This window comes from Eumetopias jubatus, unplaced genomic scaffold, assembly GCF_037043125.1.
Source record: "Eumetopias jubatus isolate StellerSeaLion01/CBP00866 unplaced genomic scaffold, mEumJub1_p1.0 scaffold_16, whole genome shotgun sequence".
In the NCBI taxonomy this organism is placed as follows: domain Eukaryota; kingdom Metazoa; phylum Chordata; class Mammalia; order Carnivora; family Otariidae; genus Eumetopias; species Eumetopias jubatus.
The window spans coordinates 59,414,058-59,428,032 of NW_028274822.1; the positions used below are offsets into that span (position 1 = coordinate 59,414,058).

The 13,975-nt window shown below is 49.5% G+C and overlaps 1 protein-coding gene across 1 annotated transcript in view; it reads left to right on the forward strand.

Annotated features, from left to right (window-relative positions):
* The first annotated feature begins 778 nt into the window (after positions 1-778).
* RAB31 (RAB31, member RAS oncogene family) overlaps positions 779-13,975 on the forward strand; it is a 133,555-nt gene continuing 120,358 nt past the window's right edge. Inside the window, exon 1 of the mRNA XM_028123971.2 lies at positions 779-936. Coding sequence (XP_027979772.1) covers positions 898-936 — 39 coding nt within the window. The 5' untranslated portion in view covers positions 779-897. The remainder of the gene's footprint in view (positions 937-13,975) is intronic.

Sequence of the window (13,975 nt, forward strand, 5' to 3'; positions counted from 1 at the left end):
GACTGTCTCAAGCCAGAGTCTCTTTTTATTTGCTGGTGAAGGAACGATGGTCTGCACCAGGAGCGACATATTTCTAGCTATACTTCTGAGGGTTGGGTGTCTGCCCAGGCAAATTATAGCATTTTCTATACTGAGCAAGGCAGCTTCCTCTCTACAGTGCGTGTTTCCTTTTTCAGACAGGGACATCTTTTTTGGAGGGAGTTATAGACCCCCCGCTTCTAGAACCATTTTCCAAGAACTACATGGGAGGTAGTCGAAACCCTCGCATCAGAACTGCAGGACAAGGTGGGTTGCAAAGTTAACTGTTCCTTCTCATCCTCACAGCTGTGTCTTGGCTTCACTTCTGCGGGGATCCTAGGGTGTTGTGTAACGATGGGACTGCAGGCAGACTTCGAAGGGCTCCTGCATAAAGGACCTCAGCTGGCGGCATCCATTTGGAGATAAGGAATGGAATCCTCGGGGAAGCAGCCAGCCAGGGGAGATCCTGTACTCCTTACACGCCACCGGGCACTGCGGCCGGGCGGGGCTGGAGGGGCAGATGCCAGAGGGGGGCTCGGCAGAGCGGGGTCCGGCCGCCGCGCAGGTCTGAGAGAGGAGGCGCTCTGCCAGGGTCGCCGCAGGTCCCGGGGGCCGCCCCGGGGTGGCTGACGCCGGCTGGGGGCGTTGCTGGGAGCCGGGGGCCCTGGAGTTTAGACCCGAAGCCCCGGGAGGAGCCGGCCGGCGGCCACGTGACCGACCGCGGCGGGGCCGGCTGCCCAGAAATAGCCTCGGCGGCGGTCCCGCCCGCGGGCTGCCGCGAGCGAAAGGCGGAGACTGGAGGCCGCTGGCTGGGCGCGGGCGTGTCGCGGCCCCGGCCCCGGAGGATGCTGAGCCCCTGCCCGGTCCGGCCCCGAGCACATGATGGCGATACGGGAGCTCAAAGTGTGTCTTCTCGGGGTGAGTCCTGCGCCGCCACCCGCCGGGGGACACCCACGTCCGTGCGTCCCCACCCCCCCGCCCCACCGTCCCCTGCGCCCCCCTCGTCCATGCGCCCCCTCTTTCCAGCCCGGCGGCGGTCGGGTTCGAGCCTGCCCCGGAGCTTCTCACTCGTTCACCCCGCAGCCGCGTCTCCCGGGATCCGCTGGGGCCCCGCGGCGCTCAGGCCGGGCCGGGCCGGGCCGCGGGACCCTCCGCGGGGACAGGAAGCGCGACCGCTGCTCGCGGCCGCCGCCACCGCGGTCCCTCCGGCCTCCGAGGGCTTTCTTCGCCTTTGATAATTTCCTTCCGGCGGAAACTTTAGGTTACTCAGCCAAGGCTCCAGATCCTTTTTGTCTCCCGGGGGCAATGGGTCTATTTGGGGCGGGGGGCAGGGGAGAAAGAAAGCCCAGCCAAAGGCGAGCAAACCCAAGGGGATGCCCGGCTGGAAGGCGAAGGGATAAGCATCGGAGAGCTTAGCGCCTAGGAAACTTCCGTGCTCCGGAGAAAGAAGGCAGGATGAGAAAGTCTCCCGGATCACCGCTTCCCCTCCCAAAGTGGGTCTTTCTGAGTCTGAGGAAATGGGAAAGAAGCCGGAAACACAGATAGGCACCAATACCCCAGCCCCTCGCCTCGGCAGACCTGTCAGGTGATGCAGGACAGTCTCTGGAAACCCGCCGCCGAGAGCTCAGATAATATCAACGGTCATTTCCTTTTGGGTGCCCACATCAGATTCCAGAATTTCTTCTTTTGAAAGAGCTGGTTTCAAGCCGTGTTTCCAGCAGCCTTTGGCATCGATGCCGAGGGTACTGCCCCTGGCAAATCCTGTCTCCCAAGAAAACTCTTTCCTACAAAAAGAGCAGCAAAGGGGGAGACCCATTGTTATTTAAAAGAAGTGCTAAGTGGCTGTCAGGAGGGAGGTAGAGACTCCTGTAATGAGGAAATGATTCCAGGTTAGGATTGAATTGTCCCAGACCAGCCAAGTGTCTAGGCTCCATCTAGGCTCTTTTGGAACCTCTGGCTGGACAATGTTCTTGACTGTCTCCCGTCAGTGTCTTTTGCCAGAACTGTCACTTAGACTAGATAGTACGGTTTGGCTGGAATTCCAGAAGACCTGGCAAAGGTCCTCCCTTTGCTGTTAGCCTGGGCACAAACTCCCCGGTGTGCCGGCCCTCCCTGGCTTTCTGGCCACAGCTGGGGTCTGCAAAGGATCCTGTGCTGGCCTTCCTGTGTTGCAGGGGTGGCTTTCACTCTCAGCCAGGCTCTCCAACGTAGTCCTGACATAAATTCCAGGCATCTTGTGTTTTCCTTGCGAGGGGTCATTTCAGCCTCATGGAAGGCCTTCAGAGACTTAGAAGGAATGTTGTGTCCCAAGGAATCAAGAGCAACTTTGACGCGTGTTGTGTGCACGGGATTGGCCTTGGGAGTAAATGAAGGAGGAAATTGCCTCCTCACCCCCCCCCCATGCTTTCTCCCTCAGGCCCTACCCATAATATGAATTATCTTCACTGTTCAGGGATGGGTCTCTATATCCTTCTACAAGGAAATGGATCACTCGCTGTGCAATTCTGGGCAAGTACTTCAGTTGCCTCATCTATAAAATGGACATCATAACATCTTCCCTTTTAAGGCAGAGGATTATACCAGATGATCTGCTAAGATGCATAGTATCATTTCCTGCTAATGTGTGATTCCTGGGTGACAATTAGCAAGCCTGGGAGATGAGATAGCTGGAGGAAGTCCCTTTACTTCTTTTCTTTTATCTCTAAGAAAGAAGCATACTCTTAGTGGCTTCCTGGAGACAGTGCCTCACCCTTGTTTGCTGGGTCTTTGCAGGGGCTCTGTTGGTAGGAGACTGGCTTGCGAGGAAGGAGCTCTGCCGGAGCAAGAAGGTATTTCTGGGCAGCTGGAGGCTTTGACACTTCATCCATGTAATACCACATCTGCAGCCTTCTGTTTTTTTGAGTGGCTCCAGGTTTTTGTCTTGTTTAGATCAGAGGGCCAATGACCTTGTCACCCACACTGAGTAAAATTTGTTAAGTCCTGTGGTTTGGCTGGGCCTGTCCTGGGCAAGATGTGTGTGATAGGCTGTATTCTCAGTGGCTCATCCATATGGAGGCCTTGTCTGAGTGAGATAGCATTTGGGGGAGGTCGAAGCCACTTTAACCACCTTGGGGTTCACTCTTGATTTGACAAAGAACCTTGAAGGTCAGTGACTAAAAGAAGGGATCAAGGCCACATCTGAAAGTCCCCTTAAAGTTTTATCAGGAGCCCTGAGCTCCTTTTTTCTCTGTGTTGGGAGGGCCATCTTTTCTGGATAAAGTCTTGCATGTGGCTAGCGTTCAGCTTCCTGTTTCTCAGCCACCACCACATCTCCCTGAAGTCTCAGTATGACTGAGACCCTACAAGCCATGCCCTCTGTTCCTATCACCTTGTTTCTGGCCCCTTTGAGGTGATCGAGAATGCCGACCTCCTAACTGAAGTCTGGCTGTCTCACTGGGGAGTGTGAGGGGCTGGGGTTTTTGTGCCTGGCTATTTGCCCTGATTGCTCCCTGGTTATGCGTGAGGCTGCACTTCCCGTTCGAGGCACAAGGTTGTTTTAGGCACGGGCCATGCAGACTTGTCTCCCTCTTAGGGGTAGTCTGCAACCTCTGCGCGCTTGGAGGTTCCCGACGGGAGGGTCATTTGCAACAGGTGGAAGCCAGAGTAAGCCAGAGGCATGTGTTCTCTACCCGGACCTGTGCCATTCAGGACTCTGCGGTTCGGCTTGTCTATCTTATTTCTTTTGGTGAGTGCTTCCGAATGGAATCCACGGCAGTCTGAGGAGCATTCTCCGAATGCTTTGTGCTCTTAGAAAAACCAAGGACTTCAGAGCTTTTGGTTTATTTAGGCTACCTGTTATAAATTCTTGGCTCTCATTATTTTCAGGGGTGGTCTCTCTCATGTTTTTCCTAGGCCTCTGTGAATGCCTTTTCCTGGGATAAGGCAGGCCACCCGCGGAAGCCAGCCATGCAGGACGGGGTGTTTGAAGGGGCACACACTGGGAAAGGGTCCTTATTAGACACCTGGGACCCAGGAGTCTTGTTCTTGTCAATAAAGTGCCTAGGGTCCTACTTTGTAACCTGAACCAGCATTATGAAACATGGAGCTTAAAAACAACCCCCTTAAAAACAGCAGAGTATGTTAAAAAAAAAAAACACTAACAAAAACAATATCGAGGCAGCAGCTGTTCCAAACCCCGAAGGTGGGAAGCTTCCCAGTATGCATTTTTAACACACATCACCACGTGGCAAAAAGCAAGGGGGGAGAGAGAGAGGGAAGGAGAGAGGGGACGAGAGGAGGAGTCTGAGGAGGGGCAGCGGAGGGGAGGAGAGGAGCTTTCTTTTATTTTATTATTTCCTCTGGGTGTGTACACTCAAAAACTGCTTCCGGATGGAATCCCAGAGACATTTGTATTTGGACTTTGGTTGTCTTGACGACAGTTTAGAGATTCCTGTCACTTCCTCAACAGCTGAGTGGCATGGTTAAAAGACAACCAAGGGTGTCCTGCTTCTGATAAGGAGCTTGGGGAAGCCTAGCCTTCTGGCCTTTGTTAGAATCTGGGTGGTGGTTCTTCACAGAGCAAACACCTGGGATTTGGTGTGACATCTGGGCAGTGGAGACTTCAGAAGTGTGCAAGGCCTTCACAGGAAGGGGCTGTGTGATCCCCAGAGGCTCCAGGACCCAAGGGTGGGACACATCTGCTCACAGTAAGCAGATCAGTCAGAGCTGTGGAACCCCAGATGGACTGCTTTGAGTGATGGTGAGCACCCCGCCACCAGAAGTGTTCATAAAGTTATATGAATCTGTTAGGGTCATTGTGGAAGGAAGGAGTGGGTAGGATGGGGAGGATTGGGCCAGGCAATCCTCGGGATTGCTTTCCAAGTCTGAGATTCTAACATGTTCATTTTCAATTGTTCAATGGAAAAACCAGCTTTGCATGGGTGGGGCTAGAAACCTAATTTCTTTCTTTCTTTTTTTTCCTTTTAAAGATTTTATTTATTTATTTATTTGAGAGAGAGAGAGCACGAGCGGGGAGGGGGCAGGGGGGCAGAGGGAGAGGGAAAAGCAGACTCCCCGCTGAGCAGGGAGCCCGCTGCGGGGCTCGATCTCAGGACCCCTGGATCATGACCTGAGCCGAAGGCAGACGCTTCACCGACTGAGCCACCCAGGCACCCCAACTTAATTTCTTTCTTACCAAACTTGATTCCTCTATTAAATTGAACCCTTTGTGGAAAGTGTGGTTCTGGCTTGGGGAAAATAAATATAAATGACATGGTAGGATGTCTTTCCAGGAGCGCACAACACATGGTAACACCGAGCACCCAGGCCAGGCGGGTGGAATCCCCCAGGGTCTCTTTGTTCCTCTTTTGTTCAGGGTCAGCATGGCCGCATGTCTCCCTCAGCTTCCAGAGCTCCGTGCGTCTCTGGGTGTGCCTCAGAGTCCCTTGTGGAGCATTTTCAAACTTCTCATGGCCCCTCCCCATCTCTTGTCAGGCGTGTGGCCTTCCCCTGGCCCTTCCCCTGGCCCAGTGTCACTGTTCTCGTGAGTGTGTTGTATCCTTCAGGACTGCTCCAAGGCCATTGCCATTGGAAAATATAAAACTTAACATTTTAAGATGCTAGGACATGAAAAGATTTTGAACTCATGAATTAGAAAAGGTCTTCAAATTTAACTGTGTCCAACAAGTGAGACTACTTTTAGTGCTTGAACGTCTATGCAAATATTGCACTTTAATCTATATTTTTTTAAAGATTTTTTATTTATTTTAAAGAGAGAGCGTGCGTGTGCACACGAGCGTGAGGGGTGGAGGGGCAGAGGGAGAGAGAGAATCTCAAGCAGACGCCCCACTGAGCGTGGAGCGACTAGCCGGGCTCCATTCCGCCACCCTGAGATCGTGACCTGGGCCGAAACCAAGACTCAGCAGCTCAGCCGCTCAACTGACTGAGCCACCCAGGTGCCCTTCATTTAACTTTGTTTTTATAATTTCTAATATGTGTTTGCAAATGAATAGGCATTCATTCAGTCAACCACTCACCATTTATCCAGTGCTCTTTTCATGCCAGGAGCGGTGGGTGGCTGCAGGTAGACAGGGCAGCCTCAACGATCCTTGTCTTTTGAAGTCCTCTTCTGTTCCTGGGACGGGGACCCATCAGCAGTGAACTAAGTGACATCACTTGGATTCCGGTGACAGCACCTGCCACAGAGCCATGCACAGCAGAAGTAAGAGACGAGGATGATGATAAATACTGACTGTCATCTATCTTATTAGATGTGAGGACAAGTGAGGGACAGAAAGTTTTTGCACCAGGTCTGTTTTGAGCACCTGCTGGGCCAGCTCTGCTAGAGACAGAACCCAGGGAAGGCGGGGCTCTGGTCGCTGCAGGTGGCGGAGAGGTTCCTCGTTGGGCAGGAAAGACAGGTGCGTGCACAAGAACTAGCATTCCTCGCCAGGGTGATGAGGGGGATGCTGGAGGTGTCATGTGGTATAGTGGGAGGTGCTGAAGTTAAACTGAACACAGAGGGACTGGGAACAATCTGGGAAAGTCTCTCCAAGAGGGAAGGATTTGAACTGTGCCTCAAAGGACACCCAGGGCCTTGACAAGAATGGAAATGTGAGTGTGGACCGAAGGCCCTGGGGGAGAGCAGGTGGGGCCCCGGATCTCACGGGATTTTCTGCAGGGCTGAGGTGGCTGCAGAGTGTGGGAGACAGGGAGCACGGCCCTTCCACTCCCAGGCTGACCACTGTCTTGTTGACCCCACAATCTCCCTAGCATGGGGTCTTTTATTTTGAACTTCTTTTTCCCTTGTTTTGTGTTGAAAAGTCTCAAACTCACAAAACATTTGAAAGAGTAATGCAATGAATGTCTGTAGATCTCTCACCTAGATTCAGTGGGGATGACATTTTACTAGTCTTGCTTTATCTCTCTTTCTTTAATTTGTTAAATAATACTATTTCTTTTTCCTGAACCAAGGGAAAGTCAATTGCAGACATTATGCCACTTGGGCCAGGCAATCATCAGAATTGCTTTCCAAGTCTGATATTCTAACATGTTCATTTTCTAAATACTTAAGTATGTATCTTTTAGGAGAAAGGACATTCTCCTGCACACCTGTAATACCCCCAGAATTGAACACAGATATAATGGTATCAAGCGTATAGTTCATATTTAGATTTTCCAATTGTCCCCAAATGTCCTTTATAGCTGTTTAAAAATCCACAGTAAGAGAGCATGTACTACATTTGCTTGTCATGTCTGCCATTTAAACAGTTCCCCTCCATTTGTCTGCCATGAATTCAGGCCACTTGTCTTGCTGAAAGTCCCAAGATCTCGATTTTTCTGATTGCTGCCTCATTGCTTCTTCGGGGTTATGCATTTTGGTGAGAAGACACCTTCTCAAGGTGTTGAATGGCCTTATTTTTTATGTGCTCAAGTACTTTGTGGAGCTTACTACATTTTAGCAGAAAGGTGGGAAAACAGATTCTATGGCTCATTAGAAGGTGGTCAGTGCTATATGGAAAAACAAACCTGGCCCAGAGCTGGGGGAGGGGCACAGGAGCTCTGGGAGGTAGGGAGCATGTAGGTAGGTTGGTGGGTGAGAGTGCTCAGTCTCTGGCGGAGACCTGATGGGGCCTCTGCTTTACCCAGGGGTTGACTTTGGTTTTGCAGCTTCGGTTGCATGGTCTGACCACTGAGCTGCTGAGAGTTGCGTAGCTCCTGAGGAACCAGAGTTGTTTTTCTTGTTCCTCGCTTTGTCAGCAGAAATAAGGAAAAGAAAAGGGGGATTTAACCTCAGGGTCAATGAATGGGCTTCTCACTGTGGAATCTTCTGTTTCGGTGAATCTTTTTCTAATGTATTTCCTTGCTCCTCTGGCTTCAGACCCGCTCTGACTTCTCTGGAGGTCATGAACTTGGCTTCTGCTTGCTCAAGATTTAGCCCAAAAGGTAGCCCCAGGCTGCTTTCAGTTCCCCCAAAGGCACCTGGGGGACCTGTGGGAAAGCAAGCAGAACCAAGGGGAAATCATTTCCCTCCTATTTTCTCTACTTCGAACAAAGTAGCAGAGAGCTGGATCCCTTTTGTCAACAGTATTTGTTTTTCTAGAAGAAAAAGATACCTGCATTATCCAGTATCACTTCCTTTCTGCTCTCTTTGAGTCAGTATGCTAATTAGGATCTGCTGGTAGAATGCAGAGTCCTAAAAGGTGCCTCTGTCAGAGACTGTCTTTGAAAGGGGAGACAGAGGGAGAGGAAGTTGGAGGAGAGAAAGGAAGACAAGAGAAGGGGAGGAGGGATGGGGGAAGAAAGGGAGAGAGAGAGGGGGAGAGAGAGTGAGGAATGAGCATGCAACACGTGCGCAGGTGCATGAAGAGTTTCATATAAAAGTTGCCCACTTAACCTCTGCGGGCAAAGAGAAAGAGTAAAGTGTTCCTGTGTTTGTTTTTTTTTTTTTTCTGGTCTAACTATTGGCCATGGCATTTACACTTATGGCAAGCTTAATTAAGAAAGTCTTTTTTTTTTTCTTTTGAGGAAAAAAAAAAGCATAGCATCAATACTCCAGACTTCATGGACTTACCTTTCATTTCAGGAGATAAAATATTTTCTAAACTTTTTCATAATAATCTTCTGAGACTATTTTCTTTATTATAAAGTAATACATGCTCATCTTAATTAAATTTTGAGTCCATGAGTGACTGACTCATAATGATCGAGTAGTGAAATGATAAATGCTGATTTTCGTTTGAGACCACAAAGACGAGGGATCCGGGACAATGCCTTTAGCCTTGTTTCTTTAGAATGACATAAAATTGTACAAACTTGCCACAATCTTGTTCCCTCCTGTTAACTGGAAACCCTGCAGGTATGAAGAAATCAACCTACCTGCCCCCCTTAACCCCCTGCTTCCCCTTCTTGTGGCTCCTCTTCTTTCCCTGTTTTCAGTGTTACCTTCAAGATGACTGGTCTTAATTTTCTGGTCAACGTCAAGTTCATCGTCCTGCTCTATGTTTTTTTTGTTGTCTCTGTTCTTTCCTGCCCCGCAGGATCATTTTCTTCCATCCTTTTAATTTGTTTTCTTATTCTCCCCACCTCTCATCGATGAGTCATCAGACTGTCCTTCTTGAAAGAGGCATCTGGGGCTTAGCTCTTAGAGGGAATGTTTCTAGCCTGCTCTTCACTTGCTCCCCAACTGCTGAGTGGGGGTGTGTGTGCTGAGCTGAGCCTGGTGACCTTCCCCCCTGCTACCAGTGTAGACCAGAAAACCCAGCCAGGCTTACCCTTTGGAGAGTTACGCAGGCAAACAAGGTCTGTATAAAGTGAATGAGGGTTTCACTGAGGGCCGTGGGCCTTGAGAGAGGAATAGAGCTATACTCACTGGAGATGTGCTGCATGGCTGCTAGGCTATAGGCACATAGGACAGTTTCCCAGAGGGGAGGGGACAATGTCCTTGTTGTTTATGGGCCAGCAGTGTACTTGGTGTGATGGGGCACACATGGGAATCAACCCCAGGCGACCCTGTGGGATGTCACATGATGCTTCACTGCCTCGTGTTCCCGAGGAAGGGCTGGGGAGTTCGGGAGAGGCCAGGGAGGGCGTGTGGGTGCCTGCTGCCCAGCGGTGTAGGCCCAGTGCAGAGGAGGGGAATGTGGAGGGAGTGAGTGGGAGAGGCTCTGGTCACAGCATGCATTCATCGCATTCATCGAAGGGAAAAGGTTCTAAAAAGACTCATTTGTGGAAGTGGTGATCCCCGTGGGGCAGGGCCTAATTTGCACTTTAAAGCAACTTACTCTTTCTCTTCCTTGGTTTATTTAATGAGCATGCATTGCTTGTGTCAATAATTTAAAACGTATAAAAATTTGCTGCAGGGCCAAGATGTTTGACGGGTAGAGATCCCTTTGGTTGTTACTGGCAATGACGGATAATTTGATAATAAAATTGGAAAGTAATTTGGGTCAGACCGTGAGAAGTCCTTGAAACGTGAAGGTTATGCCTTTGGGCCATGAGAGGCCAGGTATGTCCTCAGCAGGACACACACTCCAGGGGCTTATCAGGACGCTGTGTTCTTATCTATGCACGTCATTGTTTGGTCTCATCGTGACCTTGGCAGTAGCAACAGCTCTGGCTTCCCCACCACTCTCAAAGCTAGTCTCTCTCCAAATGGGGTTTTGGAAAGTTGTGGTCTGTCATTCTGCCCCGTGGCGTCTATAGCTTTCTGTGCCTGTTCATTTTTGATGCTGTTTTTATTTTTATTTTTTTTAAGATTTTATTTATTTATTTATTTTTTTAAACCTTTTTTTTAAGATTTTTTTTTTTTTTATTTGAGAGACAGTGAGAGAGAGAGAGCGAGCACATGAGAGGGGGGAGGGTCAGAAGGAGAAGCAGACTCCCTGCTGAGCAGGGAGCCCGATGCGGGACTCGATCCTGGGACTCCAGGGTCATGACCTGAGCCGAAGGCAGTCGATTAACCAACTGAGCCACCCAGGCGCCCAAGATTTTATTTATTTATTTGGCAGAGAGATACAGAGAGAGAACAAGTAGGCAGAGAGGCAAGCAGAGGGAGAGGGAGAAGCAGGCTCCCCGCCGAGCAGGGAGCCCGATGCGGGGCTCGATGCCAGGACCCTGGGATCATGACCTGAGCTGAAGGCAGCCGCTTAACCAACTGAGCCACCCAGGCGCCCCGCGATGCTGTTTTTAAAAAATAAATAAAATTACATCCTGGATCTTCAGGGTGATCACCGTGTGACAAAACTGTGTCAACTTCGATGCTCACAAAAAAAATAAATAAAATTACATCCTGGATCTTCAGGGTGATCACCGTGTGACAAAACTGTGTCAACTTCGATGCTCACAAAAAAAATAAATAAAATTACATCCTGGATCTTCAGGGTGATCACCGTGTGACAAAACTGTGTCAACTTCAATGCTCACAAAAACTGGCTCATGAGACAAGAGCCCAGGCAGAGTTAGGACAAAAATAATGCATGGGGCCACGTGAAGACCCAGTGATCCTGTGACATGTCACGGATATTTACCAGGCACTGTGCCACGGGGCATAGAGCGGGTAACAAATCGGACCCACACTCCTGACCTCGTGGAGCCGACATTCCAGCAGGAGTGACCACTGCTCATAAATACCTAGTACTCGTGACACCTGTGGTGGAGAGAAAGCAGGCGGGGGCAGGGGGAGGGCTGAGGGTCTGGTGGGGGGCCCTGGAAGTGCTGCCTGGGGGGTGGTTAAGTAGGGGCTTGAGGAAGGCCTCACTGAGAAGGCCTTTGAGTAAAGACACAGAGGCAATATTCCTAAATTGGCAGAGGGGGCCCACGGCTGGAGTGGGAGGGGCGTGCCTGGTGAGTTTGAGCTCCAGGGGGCAGGCCAGTGTGGCCCGAGCAGAGTGACCATTGGGAAGGGAGCAGTTGGAGGCTTGGGACCCGAGTCTTTTGGGTCTTGTGGGCAGTGTGGGAACTGCGGCATTTCCTGGGCATCTGGTGGGGAGGGGGCTGTTGGAGGTTTTTTCAGAGCAGTGGCAATGGTCTGACCTCCCTTTTCTGCAGATGGCTCCAGCAGCTGTGTAGAGGGTAGACCACCGGCAGGGAAGCTGGTTGAAGGCCAGGTCACGGTGATTTCCACCAGAGGGTAGCGGCCTAGGCTGTGAGTGGAGTCCCACTCTGGCTGTTTGAAGGTAGAAGTGAATACTTTGCTGACAGATCATGTATGGAGTAGGAGGGAACCATACCGTCACATGGTGACAGCTTGCTGACCTCAGAGTGCTCCCCAGCCCTGAGCTATTTCAGTTTAGCAGAGCAACATTATCCATCACAATAGACTGATATTCATCTGAATGTTGTTGGTTTTTATAGTTTAATTTGTATTTAATTAATACATTTATCTTTATTTTCTAGTTTCAGAATAGCATTAGTAGTTTGTGTGTACTTTTATTATTTGCATTTATTTACACTATCATTAATGTCTTCGTTGGGATCCATGGGATTGTTTTTCCACTTAAAAAAAGCCTATGGAGTCTTAAAAGAGCCTGAGAAACACTGCTCTAACCTTTAAGTTTGGCCCTGGGTTAATGGAGCTGTTGTCCCTCATGAAGTGTCTGATGTTGGCAGGACTGTGGGGAAGGAGGCTGCATTCGAGGAATCAGGGTCTGCTGCAATGTGGAGGTATGTTCTTAGCTATGCCATGTGCTGGCCCACGATGCTATTCCCAGAGGAGTAGGCCTCAATTGTGCAGTGTTGCTTTTTTCTGGTGTGATGCAGCTCATGGACAGCCTTGAAAATCCTAGACCCTCCCATAGGGATACCTGGATTCTGTTGTGGATGTGGCCAAATAATGCATTAGGCTTTTTAAAGAATGTTCTTCTCATAAAAGCATTATTCATATAAGCTTGAGAATCATGAAGTCAGTCATTTAAAGATCTTCCAGAATAATTCAGTTTAAAAGGAACTAGTAATAAATATGGTCTATAGATATTTTTTTGGTCTATAGATTTTTTTTTAAAGATTTTATTTATTTATTTGACAGAGAAAGAGACAGTGAGAGCAGGAACACAAGCAGGGGGAGTGGGAGAGGGAGAAGCAGGCTTCCTGACAAGCAGGGAGCCCGATGTGGGACTCGATCCCAGGACCCTGGGATCATGACCTGAGCTGAAGGCAGACGCCTAACGACTGAGCCACCCGGGCTCCCTGGTCTATAGATTTTTAAAAGAAAGATCCTTATTTGAACAGACCAGTTGTATTGTTTGTAGACCTCTACTCGTAGGTTAATCTTAGTAACATAACCTAATATGTACTATTGCACAATAAAAATAGAAATATTTAAAAAATATTGTTGTTAAAATTTTGGTTGTATGATTTACTGATTTGAGTACATGGCTGCTGTTAATGTGAATTGTGTTATCGCACATTTCCCTTCCGTCAGTCCCATGCTTCTGACTTGTGAATTACCACAGTTGTGTCACCGCTAACCAGATGTGCACATCCTTGTTCTTGTTTTTGAGCAGCGTAGTTACAGACACTCTGCCTGTGTCTTCATATGTCCTTGGCTTCTTCCTTATGAGCACTATAATGGTTTATAATTGCCCTTACCCCTAATCCCAGTGGGTTCAGTAATAGTTGAGAAAGATTGGTGCACAGTCCTGGCACCAAAACTAGAATGTACTCTGTTCTTCCCTGATCAAGAAAGCACTGCAGAATGCCTTTGATTAAGAAGGATGTCACGGGCGCCTGGGTGGCTCAGATGGTTAAGCGTCTGCCTTCGGCTCAGGTCATGATTCCAGGGTCCTGGGATCGAGTCCTGCATCGGCTCCCTGCTCCTTGGGAGCCTGCTTCTCCCTCTGCCTCTCTCTCTCTCTCTGTCTCTGTCTCTCATGAATAAATAAATAAAATCTTAAAAAAAAAAGATGTTTAAAAAAAAAAGAAGGATGTCGCTATATAGATGAGTTGGAAATCAGGCTAGTGCGTGAGTATCTCCGTAATCCTAATAGCTGACATGTTGCTGAGTCTAACTCATGTGCCAGGCACCATCTGAGGGTTTCAGTTATCCACTGCTGTGTAACAAGCCACCCCACACTGAGTAGCTTAAAAGAACAAGGCATTATTTTTTCTCCCAGTTCTGTGGTTTGACTGGGCTCAGAGGGTAACTCCGCCTGGGTTTCCTTGCTAATTCAGGCCGATGCTGGCTGGGGCTGGAGCCATCTGCAGGCTGCATCACTCACATGTCTGGGGCCTCCCCTGGGGTGGCTGGACCAGCTGGGGCTCACCAGGTGTCTCTCTCCACGTGGCCTCTCCCCACCATTAGCTTGGGCTTCTTCGTAGCCTGGAGTCTCAGGGGAGGCAGACTTGTCACCTGGGGGCTGGTTGTTTCCAGAGTGAGTGTTCCATGAGCTTCGGGCAGAAGCTTCTTGTGACCTAGCCTCCTAGATAGAGCCCAGAATGTCATTTCCGCCATGTGTAATTGATGGAGCAAGTCACTAAGGCG